General features: G+C 40.3%; 1 protein-coding gene across 5 annotated transcripts in view; it reads right to left on the minus strand.

The window, feature by feature from the left end:
- LOC126278351 (protein arginine N-methyltransferase 9-like) overlaps positions 1 to 15,386 on the minus strand; it is a 111,916-nt gene that overhangs the window by 43,181 nt on the left and 53,349 nt on the right. For all 5 annotated transcript variants that reach the window (XM_049978405.1, XM_049978404.1, XM_049978400.1 and 2 more), the window contains one exon: positions 7,567 to 7,843. In XM_049978405.1, the coding sequence (XP_049834362.1) occupies positions 7,567 to 7,843 (277 nt within the window). The remainder of the gene's footprint in view (positions 1 to 7,566; positions 7,844 to 15,386) is intronic.

Raw genomic sequence — 15,386 nt, forward strand, 5'->3', positions numbered from 1 at the left:
TTTGATCGTGTACACCTTCCGGGTTACAGGACTGGAGTAGGTGGTGGTGGGAGGATGCATAGGACAGGTTTTACACCGGGGGCGATTGCAAGGGTAGGAGCCAGAGGGTAGGGAAGGTGGTTTGGGGATTTCATAGGGATGAACCAAGAGGTTATGAAGGTTAGGTGGACGGCGGAAAGACACTCTTGGTGGAGTGGGGAGGATTTCATGAAGGATGGATCTCATTTCGGGGCAGGATTTTAGGAAGTCGTATGCCTGCTGGAGAGCCACATTCAAGGTATGATCCAGTCCCGGGAAGTATTCTGTCACAAGTGGGGCACTTTTGGGGTTCTTCTGTGAGAGGTTCTGGGTTTGAGGGGATGAGGAAGTGGCTCTGGTTATCTGCTTCTGTACCAGGTTGGGAGGGTAGTTGCGGGATGCGAAAGCTGTTTTCAGGTTGTTGGTGTAATGGTCGAGGGATTCAGGACTGGAGCAGATTCGTTTGCCATGAAGGCCTAGGCTGTAGGGAAGGGACCGTTTGATATGGAATGGGTGGCAGCTGTCATAATGGAGGTACTGTTGTTTGTTGGTGGGTTTGATGTGGACGGATGTGTGCAGCTGGCCATTGGACAGATGGAGGTCAACGTCTAGGAAAGTGGCATGGGATTTGGAGTAGGACCAGGTGAATCTGATGGAACCAAAGGAGTTGAGGTTGGAGAGGAAATTCTGGAGTTGTTCTTCACTGTGAGTCCAGATCATGAAGATGTCATCAATAAATCTGTACCAAACTTTGGGTTGGCAGGCTTGGGTAACCAAGAAGGCTTCCTCTAAGTGACCCATAAATAGGTTGGCATACGAGGGGGCCATCCTGGTACCCATGGCTGTTCCCTTTAATTGTTGGTATGTCTGGCCTTCAAAAGTGAAGAAGTTGTGGGTCAGGATGAAGCCGGCTAAGGTGACGAGGAAAGAGGTTTTTGGTAGGGTGGCAGGTGATCGGCGTGAAAGGAAGTGATGTATGGATGGATGTGTGTGTGTGTGTGTGTGTGTGTGTGTGTGTGTGTGTGTGTGTGTGTGTGTGTGTGTGCGCACGCGAGTATATACCTATCCTTTTTTCCCCCTGAGGTAAGTCTTTCTGCTCCCGGGATTGGAATGACTCCTTACCCTCTCCCTTAAAACCCACATCCTTTTGTCTTTCCCTCTCCTTCTCTCTTTCCTGAAGAAGCAACCGTTGGTTGCGAAAGCTAGAAATTTTGTGTGTGTTTTTGTGTGTTATTTTATTGTGCCTGTCTACCGGCGCTTTCCCGCTTGGTAAGTCTTGGAATCTTTGTTTTTAATATATTTTTACCGTGTGGAAGTTTCTTTCTATATTATTTAAATTGTAGTTTTAAATTCATTAAACATAAATACATGGTAGACTTAGACTTCAATTATTAAAGTTACACATTTACAAGAAACAAAGTGTATACATATCAAATGGAACAGACATATCATTTTACTCAGGGTTAAGTAGGGCTGAACTCAAATAATTACTTGAATACTGGAAAATTACAGGCTTATTGCACCCTAGCACAGGTCCAAGCTACCAATACAGTGTTGGTGTTGCCTGCATGGTGCAATCGCAATGTTGATGACAATACTGTTATGTTGTGCTTTTCCCTAATTAATTTTTTTTACAAAGTCGAGAGGGAGCAGAACCGCCTTGGTTTTTTAAGGTTGGCACTAGAAACAGAGAAGAATGTTTGACAGGGATGGTGAACTACCAAGGTAGCAAGATGATATGAACTCTTTTTAAACAAGTTTATTTGCCATTAGAAATATTTATGTACATGGTGTTTGATCAACAAATCCACCAACACACATACATCAGCCAGAACCCTTTTCACTATGATTCTATCCTATTAAACATGGGCCTCCCACTATAAAGGGACAAGAACCGTGTTGCTTCTTGTTCTAATCACTATTAAATGCACTACCTGGGGTGCCTAACACAGAGGCAAGTGCTGTTGTTGACACTTGTCCTGTCATCTATTGAATCAGAGGACCCTTGGCCTAACTACTAAAGCAATGGGCACTTGTGCTAATTATTATATCTATGGCCACTGGTCTAAATCACAGAACACAAATACTATTTAGCAACTTATTTCTACTCTCAAATGAAATCTGCTCCACTGCTATTTGATACAAAGACAGGCTGTCTCTGTAAAACACTATTCAATGAAACACTTACAAGAAACTTGTAAGCTTGGAAAACCCAGGTTGGAATAATGACAATATTATGAAAAGGATAGTTGCCACTCACCATATAGTGAAGATGCTGAGTCACAGATAGGCCCAACAAAAAGGTCGTCAAACAAATCTTTCAGCCAAACAGACCTTCTTCAGGATTAGACAAAACACACACACTCATGAGGCTTTTTTGTCTAATTCTGATGAAGGCCTGTTTGGCCAAGAGCTTTGTTTGACAGTCTTTTTTTGTTCCTGTCTGCGTCTCAGCATCTTCACTATATGATGAGTAGCAACTATCCTTTTCACAAAACTTGTAACCTTGTTATTTACATAACATTTGTCATTTATCTGGGTATAAATATGGAACCAACTGCTTTTCTGGATTTTAGATACGATTTATTATACCATTAACTAGTTTTTGAGCCACTGTGGGCTCATCATCGGGTGGAAGTGTTACAGGAATATTATACCATGGACCAAGTGTAACCAGGTGCTGAAATGATGGGGCTGGCAAAAATGATGGAAATTTAGTTATCAGTAATGAAACATTTATGGAATGGAAATGCTGTTATGTTTTGAGTACTTATAGTGCACTGCTATGTGGTATCCACAGTAAATCCATTCCCATAGTGTACATTGTCAGGTGACACACAAATATACACAGTATTTAGCAACACTTGGTTTCACGTTTATTTACAGAATGGTAACACTGGATGGAAATACACGGGATATGTATACAATAGATATAACATTTTGCTACACCACGACCTTTGACATGAGATGCATTGCATTACAAAATAAATATTTACAAATACAGATAGTATATTTATGTGAGTCTTGCTAACTGCAGGCATGTTCTTATATATTCACAATATGCAAGTAATCTGGATTAAAAAGGTACACAAAAGGTAAACAAAATAGAGCAAACTATTTACTATGTAATTAAAGAGTGAATGAATTATAGAATTCCACAGTTGTTATATGACTAAGAGAATAAAATGTATGCACCAGGATGAATATGTCTTGTTATTATCTTTCTTGGTGTTTTTGTGCCAGGATGTCTTGCAATTTCTGGAAGAAAGAGTTCTGCATTCAGTTTGTTTGTTAAGGATTTTTTGAGGTGATTTTACCTTGTGAATGTAAATCTCTAATTGTTCAAGGAGATCCATCTGTAACCCTTTTTAGGTAATGTGTAGAACAAAATGATTGTTATTGATATCACCAACAAAGTGTTCATGATGAGCAATATGTTATGCAATGCTGGACTTATTTTAGTTTTTGAGTCAAAGGGTATCCAGTATTCTTTGTAGTGGATTGCAAAATTTCTACCTGTTTGTCCTATACAAAAGCAAGAACTGAAGCATGTGACTTTGTATATGCCAGACTTTTGATGCTACTCTTCAGTGGATTTATTATTGTAAATCATTTTACTCTGTAGTTTACTGTCTGTGTAGAAGAATATTTTTATATCATATTGTCTGAAAAGATTTGCATGTTTGTATGACACTTTGCCAAGGACCACAAATCTGTCAAGTTTTGGCATTTCTTTCTTATCTTCTAAGGGTGATGGTGGTTGCTTAAGTTTGCTTTGTATTTTTCAATTTGGGTATTTATAAAGGTGTTATACTCATTATTTTGGGCTATAGATTTAAGTATGTTAATTTCATTACATTCATCTGGTTCACTGATGGGGATGCGAAGCATGTGGTTTACAGATGACCTGAAGAAAGTGTTTTATATTGATTCAGGTGGCATGAGGTATTGTCTGTGGCAATAAGTGTTAGTGGCTTTTCTATATATTTGGAAAGCATGCTTATTACTGTGACTGTAAATAGTCATATCACGGAAATTAATTCCTTCAACTGTCTGATGTTCAAAAGTGAATTTGACGTTTGGGTGCATTTCATTCATTTCATCTGCTAGGTTATTTAGTTCTTCTTTTCAATCATTGAAAAGTATTATTGTGTCATCCACATGTCATTAATAGTACAATGTATCATATCTAAAATACAAAAAAAGTGACTGGTCACATATTTATACCCAGATAAATCACCAATTTAAACCAAAGTTGCAGTTCGTCATCCATAATGGATATACTAAAATTTATCTGTCAGATATAGTTGTGCCATTCAGAGTGGATTAAGTGCTACTGTTCCATCAGTGCCTGCTACCATCAACCAATGCCGCTGCCTCCTGCCTCCGCTTCACTGGCCAGTTACTCTCTCTGATTTTTAGGGCAATGGCTGCCCTTCTATACGCTATGTTGAGGGTCTTTTTCTATTGGCAATGACTGCACATGATGCCCTGCATTATCTTTCTGGCCTGCTAGAACATTCTGTCTCCATATGGCCATCTTATTTTCCATCTAATAGCCAAGTCCCTTTTTCCTACCATGAGTGCAGGCTGAAACTTTAGTCTTCTTGGCTTATTGACAAGTGGTAATTGCATACTGGCACTCTGGCTGACATTGAAGTGATAACTCAGTGGCCATTTGGGTCCAGAAGCATTATATTTCCCAAGTATCCTGTCTACTGGATCGCCATCTTGCAGTTTGCACAGGCATGCCCACCACGAACTATCATCAGAATGTCTTCTACTTATAAAATGACCTATAAACAAAATTTTCCCTGGTCATGACAGATTTTCTCTGAATATAAAACAAACTGTCAATCATTAGTTGGTTGGATCATTTGGGGGGAGGGGGAGGGGAGGCGGGATGACCAAACAGCAAGGTAATTGGTCCCATCAATCATTAGTCTGATAATAAGTACAATGATAAGCCAAACATTATGATCACCTGCTTAACAGCTTGTTTCTCCATCTTTGGGATAAAATACATCACTGAATCTGCATATCAGGGTCCGACAGTTGGTTTGTAGGTTTGTGGAGGTATGTGGCATTAGATGTGTACACACATGTTATGTAATTCAGATATGCACTGCTGATCTGATACATGGTAACAGTGCCTGATAGCAACCCAGATGGGTTCCACGGGATTTACATCATATGACTTTGATCGACTTGACATTAACACGAGTTCACTATAATGCTCCTCAAACCACTGTACAACAGTTATGGCTCTGAGACACGGACAATTATACTGCTGAAAGATGACATCGCTGTCGTGGACGACACCAAGCACGAAGGGATGCAGGTGGTTCACAGCTGTCAGCGTGTCTTCAATTACTGCACAGGTCCATGTAAGTGCAGGAGAGTAGCCTAATACTGCTCCTATCAGCCAGTGACCATGGTGCACTGCACGTTTTGAGCTGCATTCACCTCGATGATAGCATTTGTGGAGAAGACCAAAGTGTAGCAAAAATGTGATTCACCCGAAGAGCCAACAAGTTTCCATTGATTGACAGCTGAATCCCAGTGGTGCTGTTCCCACTGTAATATTAAACAATGATGTTGCTGTATTAACATGTGAACACATAGGGGCGGTCTGCTGTGGAGTTTCATGTTCAACAATGTATGATGAACAGTGTGCCCCAAAACACTTGTGCATGCACCAGCATTGTGCTCTTTCAGCAGAGATGCCACAAATCAACATTTATCATATTTTACAGAGCAGACAAGCCTCCAGACCCCACATTCTATAAAGTGTTGTGGATGTCCAACCATTTAGTGCCCAGTGGCAGTTTCACTGTCATTCTACCTCTTTCCGTAGATGCTCACGACAGTAGCATGAGAACGTTCAACCACCTTCACCATTTTTGAGATACCCATTCATAGGCTCTGTGCCATAGTAATCTGCTCTTTGCCAAAGATGCTTATATCAATGGATTTCTCCATTTGCAGCCCATATTTTCACCAGGGTGATCTCCCGTACACATCTGCTCCACTTACATACTTTTGTTACCACGTCACATGCCTTCAGCGCCACCAGGCGGCAACTGACATTGTGGTGGACTGTGGTCATAATGTTTTAACTAATCAGTGTACAAATTTCTGCACTTTTCTGCCCAAATTTTCTACATTATATCTACCCAGCTTATTTTTTTAAAATTTGGTAAATGATAAAGGTTCTTTGTTCCCTCACTGTAAAGTTTACAACGTGAAATGTATAAAAATGGGATAGTTAGCACAAGATTTGTATGTTACGTATTGACTCTTGTAACCTGGTTGAAGCAAAACTGCAGCTTTGACACTGGGGATGGGGGAGGGGGGGGGGGGGGGAAGAGAGAGAGAGAGAGAGAGAGAGAGAGAGAGAGAGAGAGAGAGAGAGAGATCTTCATGTCACATCTAATGCCAGGTGGCATACAACAAACAAGTCATGTGATGTAATCACCTGATCACAGTCTGCCCTCCATAAGGATCAATGCAAGCTTGCTACATGGCAACAGTTCCAGACTTGGATTATAGTGGTATAGCATTCCATTTATACAAGGATCACTCTCTTACTCTGGACAATGGAGATTACGGGTTTACAGCTTGGAATCATTCTAGCCCTGATTAGAAAGACCATAAACATGCTTCACAACTGGATAGAAGATTCCCCATCCCTGGTCAGGATACTTCGTATACCATTACAATAATTACTTTAAGTGGAAATAGAGTTGTAATTCATCATAAGTTTAGGCAGATACAATTCATTATTGAGCTTACAGATTAGTGCTAAATAATGAATCCACATGTAGTTGAAGGTATGCTACCTTATTTTTGTAGTTTTTCAGCCCCATTTACAAAACAAAAGCAATATCGCTCCATAAAATTTCTGACGTGCAGCCTCATAAATTCAGCTTCTTCTTCCAATATTTCGGCTTAATACCGTCCAGCCATCTTCAGAGTGAGCCGAAGTGACTAACTGGAGCGTTAGTCACCTTGGCTCACTCTGAAGATGGCTGGGCAGTATTCAGCTGAAATATTAGAAGAAGAAGCTGAATTTATGTGGCTGCATGCCCGAAATTTTATGGACCAGTCTTTATACCGTGAAAACTAGACAGGCATAATTAAAACACACTTATGTAAGGCTTTTGGCCACAGCCTCCATCAGCAAACAAGAAACAGACACCATTCACACACACAACCAAGCACAGCCCATGCACATATGACTGCCAACTCCAGCATCTCAAGTTGGAATGCACTGGAATGTGCTGGAGTTGATGATCGTGTGAGCTTGAGGTGTGCTTGCTTATGTATGTGAATGTTGTGTGTTTCTCTTTTGCTGATGTAGGTTGTGGCTGTAAGTTTTATGTAAGTGTCTTAATTGTGCCTGTCTGCAGCTTAACATGTCTTCTTTATGGTAAGTAGAAATTTACCTCTTCCTACATTGTTGATATTCCAACCTGGAGTTTCCATTGTTTGATTTTACTTACTATTAGATTTACAAAACTTCATATACACATGAATACTACATACCTTGACCTCAAAGTTTATCATTTGGTTGGGGGAAATGTGCAAAGGTCTCTTGACAGGGAATATTGCCTGTTCCCAGCAGCTATTACTGCCTGGAGCTGATGACAATACAATGTCATCATCCAAATGAAGTTCAAACCAAACAGCAGCAGCATCAATATTTCCCTCAGCCACACACTTTGCAGTACATGAAAACACACTGTCACACTGTGTTAATTTTCTTAATTGTTCTCGGTTCATGAAGTCAATGTCCAAGGCCGATGCCACCTCCGTCAGTACCCTGTCAGCAGTTCGTATAGTCAAAAAACCTCTCATAAAAATTAGAATCACATTAACATAGAAATATACATTATTTACACATTAACAAATTACTCTTTTTTTCTTATCAGCTGGAAGTTTCCAAATTGATTTTCAAGTTATTTAACAGAAGAAAAAGATAGCAGTTACGTTACAGTCTTCATTTGTAATCTGGAAACCGTCCTCCAAACTGTGGCTAAGCCATGTCTCCACAATATACTTTCTTTCAGGAGAGCTAGTCTCAAAAATCTCACAGAAAAACTTTTGTGAAGTTTGGAAAGTAAGAGATGACGTACTGGTGGAAATAAAGCCGTGAGGATGGGTCATGAGTAGTGCTTGGATAACTCAGCTTGTAGAGCACATTCCTGTGAAAGGTGAACATTTGGGGCTTGAGTTCCAGTCTGGCTCACAGTTTTAATATGCCAGGAAGTTTTGTATCAGTGCACACCACCTGTTTGGGGGTAAACTAGGCAAAGTCCAAGTCACTTTTTCAAGTTATGACTTACATTCATTATTTAAGGCTCATTTCCATTTTCACAACCATCATGAATCTTTGATTTGTTATACACATTTGACTCAGGAATTCTGACACACAGAAATTTCATTATTGCAATGTATAATTTTAAGTTTTCTTTAATGCAATGATTTTCCAGTTTCTAGCTGCATGGGATCACTGTACTGATCGATGATGCCATTACTGTCTGCTCTGTATCATTTTATGTCAAATAAAGATTAACTGCACTTTGATCATCAGCAGGATGTGATGGTCCCATTGCTGTCCCAAGAATGTTAGGTATAGCAGCCACCTGAGTGCTGCCCATATCATAATTGTATTTATCTGTAATATACAAAGAAACACAATTGGTATAGTTGTCAATTATAAGTTTGGTACTCCTTGTGATACTTTTGCACTGTTGCATTTTAAATTTTTGCTGAACTCCACATCATGGGTCTTCACAACAATCTTTGGTGAATGTGGATCAATTAGACAGTACACTTTAAAATCTCCATAACATCCAACAAATGCAAGTTCTTTGAATTTATCTTTTACCTTTTTTCTCACTTTTGGTGGGTACATATAAAGTGCTCAATATGCAAAGTTTTGTAAATGACTCAGCTTGATTTAATGCTCACTTGATAATTATTCAGGAGTAACATTTTGAACAGCTGAGAGATATTCTTCGGCTACATATCAGTTTTAAAGGCTACAGTTCAAAATTATTTGATCAGCATTGCATCTGTCAATATTGATTTTGCCTTTTTAATGAATGTGCAACTCAGACACTCCACACTTTTGTTTGGTTTTGGGGTGTAAAAATTGTCATCTTATGTTGAATTGTGTTTGTCTTTAAGAATACCTTCAAAGGCTTATTAACAAATTCTGTTCATTGTCTGATTGAACTGTTTCAACTTTTCAACCAGTTTCACTTTCTATCCACACTTTGAACTTGATAAACATATCACAGATTTCTTTCATTCATTTTAGCATATAATCAAATGAATTTCTTCACATGTGCCCTGGAAAATTGAGAAGATAGTATACACTTCACCATACAACCATGTTAATTACTTCATACATCTTGGGAGATTCTGTAGGAAACAGATCTTTTGTTAAATTGCTTGAAATTTCTATTACCACACTGGTGGCCAGACCTGAGCATAACTCAGGACACAAAAGGACTGCACCTTAATATACCTAGGGCTGCAATTTTCATGATGTGCAAGCCATGTGTCACTTGAAATTTGCATTGATTTCATATGAGAACAATGTACAGAAGTCTCACTGTCTGTCCTTTGACAGGTTCTACCTTCTGCTGTCAATATTTATAACTACTTTGAAAGACCCAGTAACAAATGCAAGAACTGATGTTGTGGCTGACTGAGTCATTGTGTGCTCAGCTTGATGCATGTACTCATTAGGTTAGCAATTTTCTGTAATTCTGCTACAAATAGGTCACATTTGTTGAATGAGCAATAAATTTTAAAAGCTCAAGAGGATCTGAAGCATAGGGAGAAATATTTGAGTGGGAAAAGCGTGAAGAAGATCCATACTCTGGCAAGGTGCAGTATGCTACAATTTCTTGCTGCTAACATTGTTGCTACAGGTCCTGCTGCTGCAGTTACAATTTAGTGCTGTTTTATCAGTCTTCATTTCATCTTTTTTTACAGATGAATCTCAAAATGAAGCAGCATCCAGCATGAGTTTCCAAGATTTGTTTGCAGGTGATGAGATAATTTACTGGCAAAACAAGCAGGAGGGAAACAAGCTGATTTCACCATACCTTTCTGTATGCCACAATGCTTCAAACTCTTCCATACAAAAAGCCAATTATGTCTGAAATTGCTCAAGAATTCACCTCACACTTTTTTTAGTTTAATTATCATTTCTGTCATCATAATTTTAAAAATTGTAATCTATTATAAATTCCAATAAATATGAAAAATAAACTTGAAGCTTGATCTCTTTAATATATTTTATCGTTTAAGATAAATTAAACACAAATATTCCAGTGACAAGGACACAAATGACTGGTGTTTTGTGCCAAACATTATTTTCCCCAAATGACTGGTGCTCAAAGTGTTACAGGTTGTCCAGACTGCTTTTCTTTTATGCAGTAAATACTCTGATCTAAACGGAATTTCATTCAGTGCAGTTAAAGAGTCGATTTTTTCTTTTAAAAAATGCATGCTCACATTATGCAAATGTTCCAATCTTTGGTGGAACAATTTGTAATTATAGTAATTACTACAGCATCTGCGCAATAATGAATTTCATCTAATCAATACATGAGCTGCAGTCATTACTGGTGTTCCCTAGTTGATTCATTGTTCTTATTGTATATGGCATGTTGCTCGTCATTAAACAATAGGCATGTACCAGATCTAATCATTTGATTCTATTTCTCTCTACCACTCTCTCTCTCTCTTTTTCTGTCATCAATAAAAAAATATGTACTGGTCACATTTTGTCATTTAATCTCTCTCTCTCTCTCTCTCTCTCTCTCTCTCTCTGTCTCTCTCTCTCTCTCTCTGTCTCTCTCTCTGTCTCTCTCTCTCTCTCTCACACACACACACAACACAGAAACATAAACTTTAAGTGTCATCATTTTTTAACTGCTTGTGTATTTTATTTTCTGAGGTGGGGCTGATAACCAGTTCGGCAGTTTCTGGGTCTGGCTCTTCTTCCTGGCTCACATCTTATCTTTTGATTAACTGACAGTAAATTGTATCCAAAGCCTGGAACATATAAAACATCATTAATTCTTATCACTTTATTCTTGTTATCACTGTTAACTTTAACCCTTATCTGCTCATTCCCATCAATATTTTTTCTTCTGTAGCTGATCTTTGACATGGTGAGAAACAGAGGTAGCTGGTTCCATGTAAATTCAAATGTTGTGTGGTTGTATCTTGACTTCTACTTAATACCGCTGTGAACCCTCATTTTTTCACTGTCATGTATGTTTCGCCCTGATGTGACTACCTGTGCCACTTCACACTTCAGTGTCAAAAGCTGACCTGACCACCTGTGCTACTCAGTATTTCAGTGAAGTGACCCAACGTGAGCATTTTCATGTGATCACTGTCAATATCTTTAATGCGAATCAGCTCTTAAGTAAATCTGTTATTATCACTTTTCTGACAAGTTACATGCTTTAGCAAGTGTTCATTGAACACATGCAAGGTTTCAGTGTTGATTCTCCTGATCTTGCAGAGAATGTCCAAATTTTTGCAGATGAAGAAATTATATCAGGGCTGCTGTAAATTTATTACAAACAGTCTTTGTTTTAGGAAAATTCAGAAAATGGACAGGACAACACTAAAATAAATGAGCATGATATGGATTAAGATATGAAAAGAAAGGACAGAAGATTAGTGTTTACTGTCCTGTTGACATTGAGGTCATTAGAGAAGGAGCACAAGGAAATTGGCTGTGCTCATTCAAAGAAAACATCTTGGAATTTACCTTGAGTGATTTAGGAAAATCACGGAAGACTTCAATCTGGGTAGCTGGATATGGATTTGAAATGTTGTCCTCCTGAATGTGAGGCAAACCACCATGCCACCTCACTGGGTGATTCAGATGCCTCTTCAAATGATGAATTTTCAAATTCATATCTTAGTAAAGACTGCTATATGAATAAAGATGGGCAGAACGAATGGAATACGAAACCCGTTAGTCATGGAGGGAGACCCAAAAACCGTAACATTATTTCTCACAAATTGAGCACTTTACACTGGCTGCAGCAGCAAAGACTCCAACAGATATCTTCTATCTTTATTTTGATGATAAACTGATGGATGACATCGTTGTGTACACTAATATCCACATTCTGAACTTTCATGGACAGTTTCATAGATCTCATGATGCACTATATACAGACCATGTGGAGATTGATGCCTTTCCGAGTCATGTGCTATACACATGGACTTAAAAAGCTTTCCATCACCATTTCAAAGACATGTGGAATATATAACAATGAAATTATCAATTATTGATAATACAATATAAATGGACAGACAAAAACAAATTTACTCACCAAGCAGTGGCAGGGGAACAAACACACAAAGGGATTTAACTTTCAGAAGCTGTCGGAACCAGCGGCTCCTTCCTCTGGCAGAAGAGTTGATGGGAAGGAATAGGGGAGAAGGAAAAGGACTGGAGAGGGTTAGGGAAAGTGGTACAGTTTACAAAAGTCACCCAGAGCCCCAGGTCAAGGGAGATTTACTGGATGGGATGAGAAGGAAAGACTGATTGTTGGGGACTGTATCAGACGAGATTCGAAAACCTGAGGAAGACAGGGTAATATGCAAGACAGAGATTACTACTAAGACTTTGTGCACGAGTTAATAAGAGTAAAAAGCTAAGTGCATTTTATGGAACAGAAGTGGGAAGCAGGAAAGCGAAAAATAGACAAGTCAGAAAATGAAACATGTAGAAAACTGAAATGGAGTGAAGAAAGGAGTAGTTACTGTGAATTAATGCTGAGATGGAAGGAATTAACATAAATTAAGTCTAGGTGCGTGGCAAGAACCAAGGACATGTTGTAATGCTAGTTCTCACCTGTGAAGTTCTGAGAAATTGATGTCTGGGGGAAGAATCCAGATGGTGCAACAGGCACCAAGGTCATGGCTGTTATGTTGTAGAGCATGCTACGCAACAAGTTACTGTGTGTTGCCTGTAGACACTCTCTGCCTATGCCCATCCATCCTGACTGACAACTATGTGGTAGTCATGCCGATTTAAAGGCTGAATTGTGTTTACATAACAGCTAGTATACGACATGTGTCATTTCACAGGTGGCTCTCCCTTTGATAGTATATGTTTTGCCAGTTACAGGGCTATTGTAGGTGGTGGTAGGAGGGTGTATAGGGCAAGTTTTGCACGAGGGACTGTCACAGGGATAAGAGCCATAGGACTGGGAGATAGGTGCAGAAGGAGCATAGCATCTGACAAGGATATTGTGGAGATTGGGAGGGTGACAAAAAGCTATTCTAGGTGTGGTGGGCAAAATATTAGGCAGAATGGATCTCATTTCAGGGCATGTCAAAGTAGCTGATTGATAAATTCAAGACCAGGATAATACTGGGTGAGAAGTGGTGTGCTCCGAAGTTGTTTTTTGGAGGCATCAGCAGTACTAGGATTGGATGTGATGGCCTGGGAAATCTGCTTTTGGACTAGGCTGTTGGGATAATTATGTCCAGTGAAGGCTAAAGTGAGAGTGGTAGTGTATTGCTGTAAAGAGTCGTCATAACTGCCATCTGCTTCATATCTCCTGTGCAGCAAGCTGCGTAAATTTAAGTATTAACTGTGTTTTTCTTAGTTGTCACTTCTTTTTCCGTGTGTTTTTGCTTCTAGGAAGCTTTAATTTTCGAGTACTAGTAATTGTGTTCCATAGACTTTGTGTTTGTTTTGAATACAGTCCAGAGACAGTTAGTGCTTATTTTCATTGTTTCCAACAAGAAGTGTCTAGTAGCCACAGTTTAGTCAGCTATCAGGTTCCATAAGTGAATTAGCATTCTAGTTAAAAGTTGATTACTGAAGGCTATACAGTAGACTGTTGATTTCTTAGGACGGATAGAATGTGTGACTGCTGTGTACGGACGCAGGAGGAGCTGGCCATTGTTTGTGAACAGCTGAACATGCTGATGGCCACAGTCAGCTGTCTTCAGGCTGCTGCCTCGGGGTGTAGCAGCAGTGGGGAGTCTGGTGTGTCGCATGGTACACCCCAGGTGTTACATGCTTAACCCAGGGTCCCTGCTTTCAAGACATCTTCACATGTACCGGGTGCGGTTGGGCCACCCTCTCCCCAAGGGGAGTGGTGGGTTCAATAGTGTTCGCGTTGCACAAGGTGGAGGGTCAATGTGGAGGCTGGCTGTGTGGCATGGCTTGCTCTGCCTGTGAGTGGACTTGTGGCCGCTCCTTCAGCAAGGTCCGAGCAGGCACATGGGGGGAGGGGTTTATTAGTGATTGGGAGCTCCAATGTTAGGCGGGTGATGGAGCCCCTTAGGGAAATAACGGGAAGGTCGGGGAAGAAGGCCAGTGTTTCAGTGCTCACTCTGTCTGCTTGCCAGGGGGGGGGGGGGGGGGGGGGGGAGGGGGGGGCCTCTCATCCAAGGTGTGGATGAGGCCCTGCCGGCGGTGATAGAGAGCACTGGGTGCACCCGACTGCAAATTGTTGCTCATGTCAGCACCAATGACTCCTGCCGTCTGAGTTCAGAGGTCATCCTCAGTTCATACAGGCAGTTGGCGGAGTTGGTAAAGGCGGAAAGCTTCGCTCAAGGGGTGGAATCTGAACTAACTATTCGTAGTATCGTTCCCAGATCCGATCGCGGTCCTCTGGTTTGGAGCCGAGTGGAAGGCTTAAACCAGAGGCCCTCCAATTCTGCGGAGACCTGGGGTGCAAATTTCTCGACCCCCGCTATCAGGTGGAGAAATGTATGGTCCCCCTGAGTAGGTCATGCGTGCACTACATGCACGAAGTGGCTACAAGGGTAGTGGAGTACATGTGGAGTGCACATGTGGGTTTTTTAGGTTAGAGAATTCCCTCCCTAGGCCTGACAAGACGCCTCCAGAGATGTGACAAGGTAGCAGTAGTCAAAACACAACATGGAATGACAATATTAATGTGGTAATAGTAAACTGCAGGAGTGTCAATAGAAAGGTCCCTGAACTGCTCTCATTAATAAACGGTCACAAAGCCCATATAGTACTAAGGACAGAAAGTTGGCTGAAACCAGAAGTAAATAGTAATGAAATTCTACACTCAGATTGGAATGTATACTGCAGAGACAGGCTGGACAGTGAAGGGGGAGGCATGTTTTTAGTGATAAAAAGTGCAATAGCGTTCAAGGAAATTGACAGAGATCCGAAATGTGAAATAATTTTGGTGAAGGTCATGGTTAAAATAGGCTCAAACATGGTAATTGGATGTCTCTATAGGCCCCCTGGCTCACCAGTTGTAGATTTCCCGACCATGTTATAGTTTTGGGTGGAGGTTTTATGTTACCAGAGATAGACTGGA

This window comes from Schistocerca gregaria, chromosome 6 (genome assembly GCF_023897955.1).
Source record: "Schistocerca gregaria isolate iqSchGreg1 chromosome 6, iqSchGreg1.2, whole genome shotgun sequence".
In the NCBI taxonomy this organism is placed as follows: Eukaryota; Metazoa; Arthropoda; class Insecta; order Orthoptera; family Acrididae; genus Schistocerca; species Schistocerca gregaria.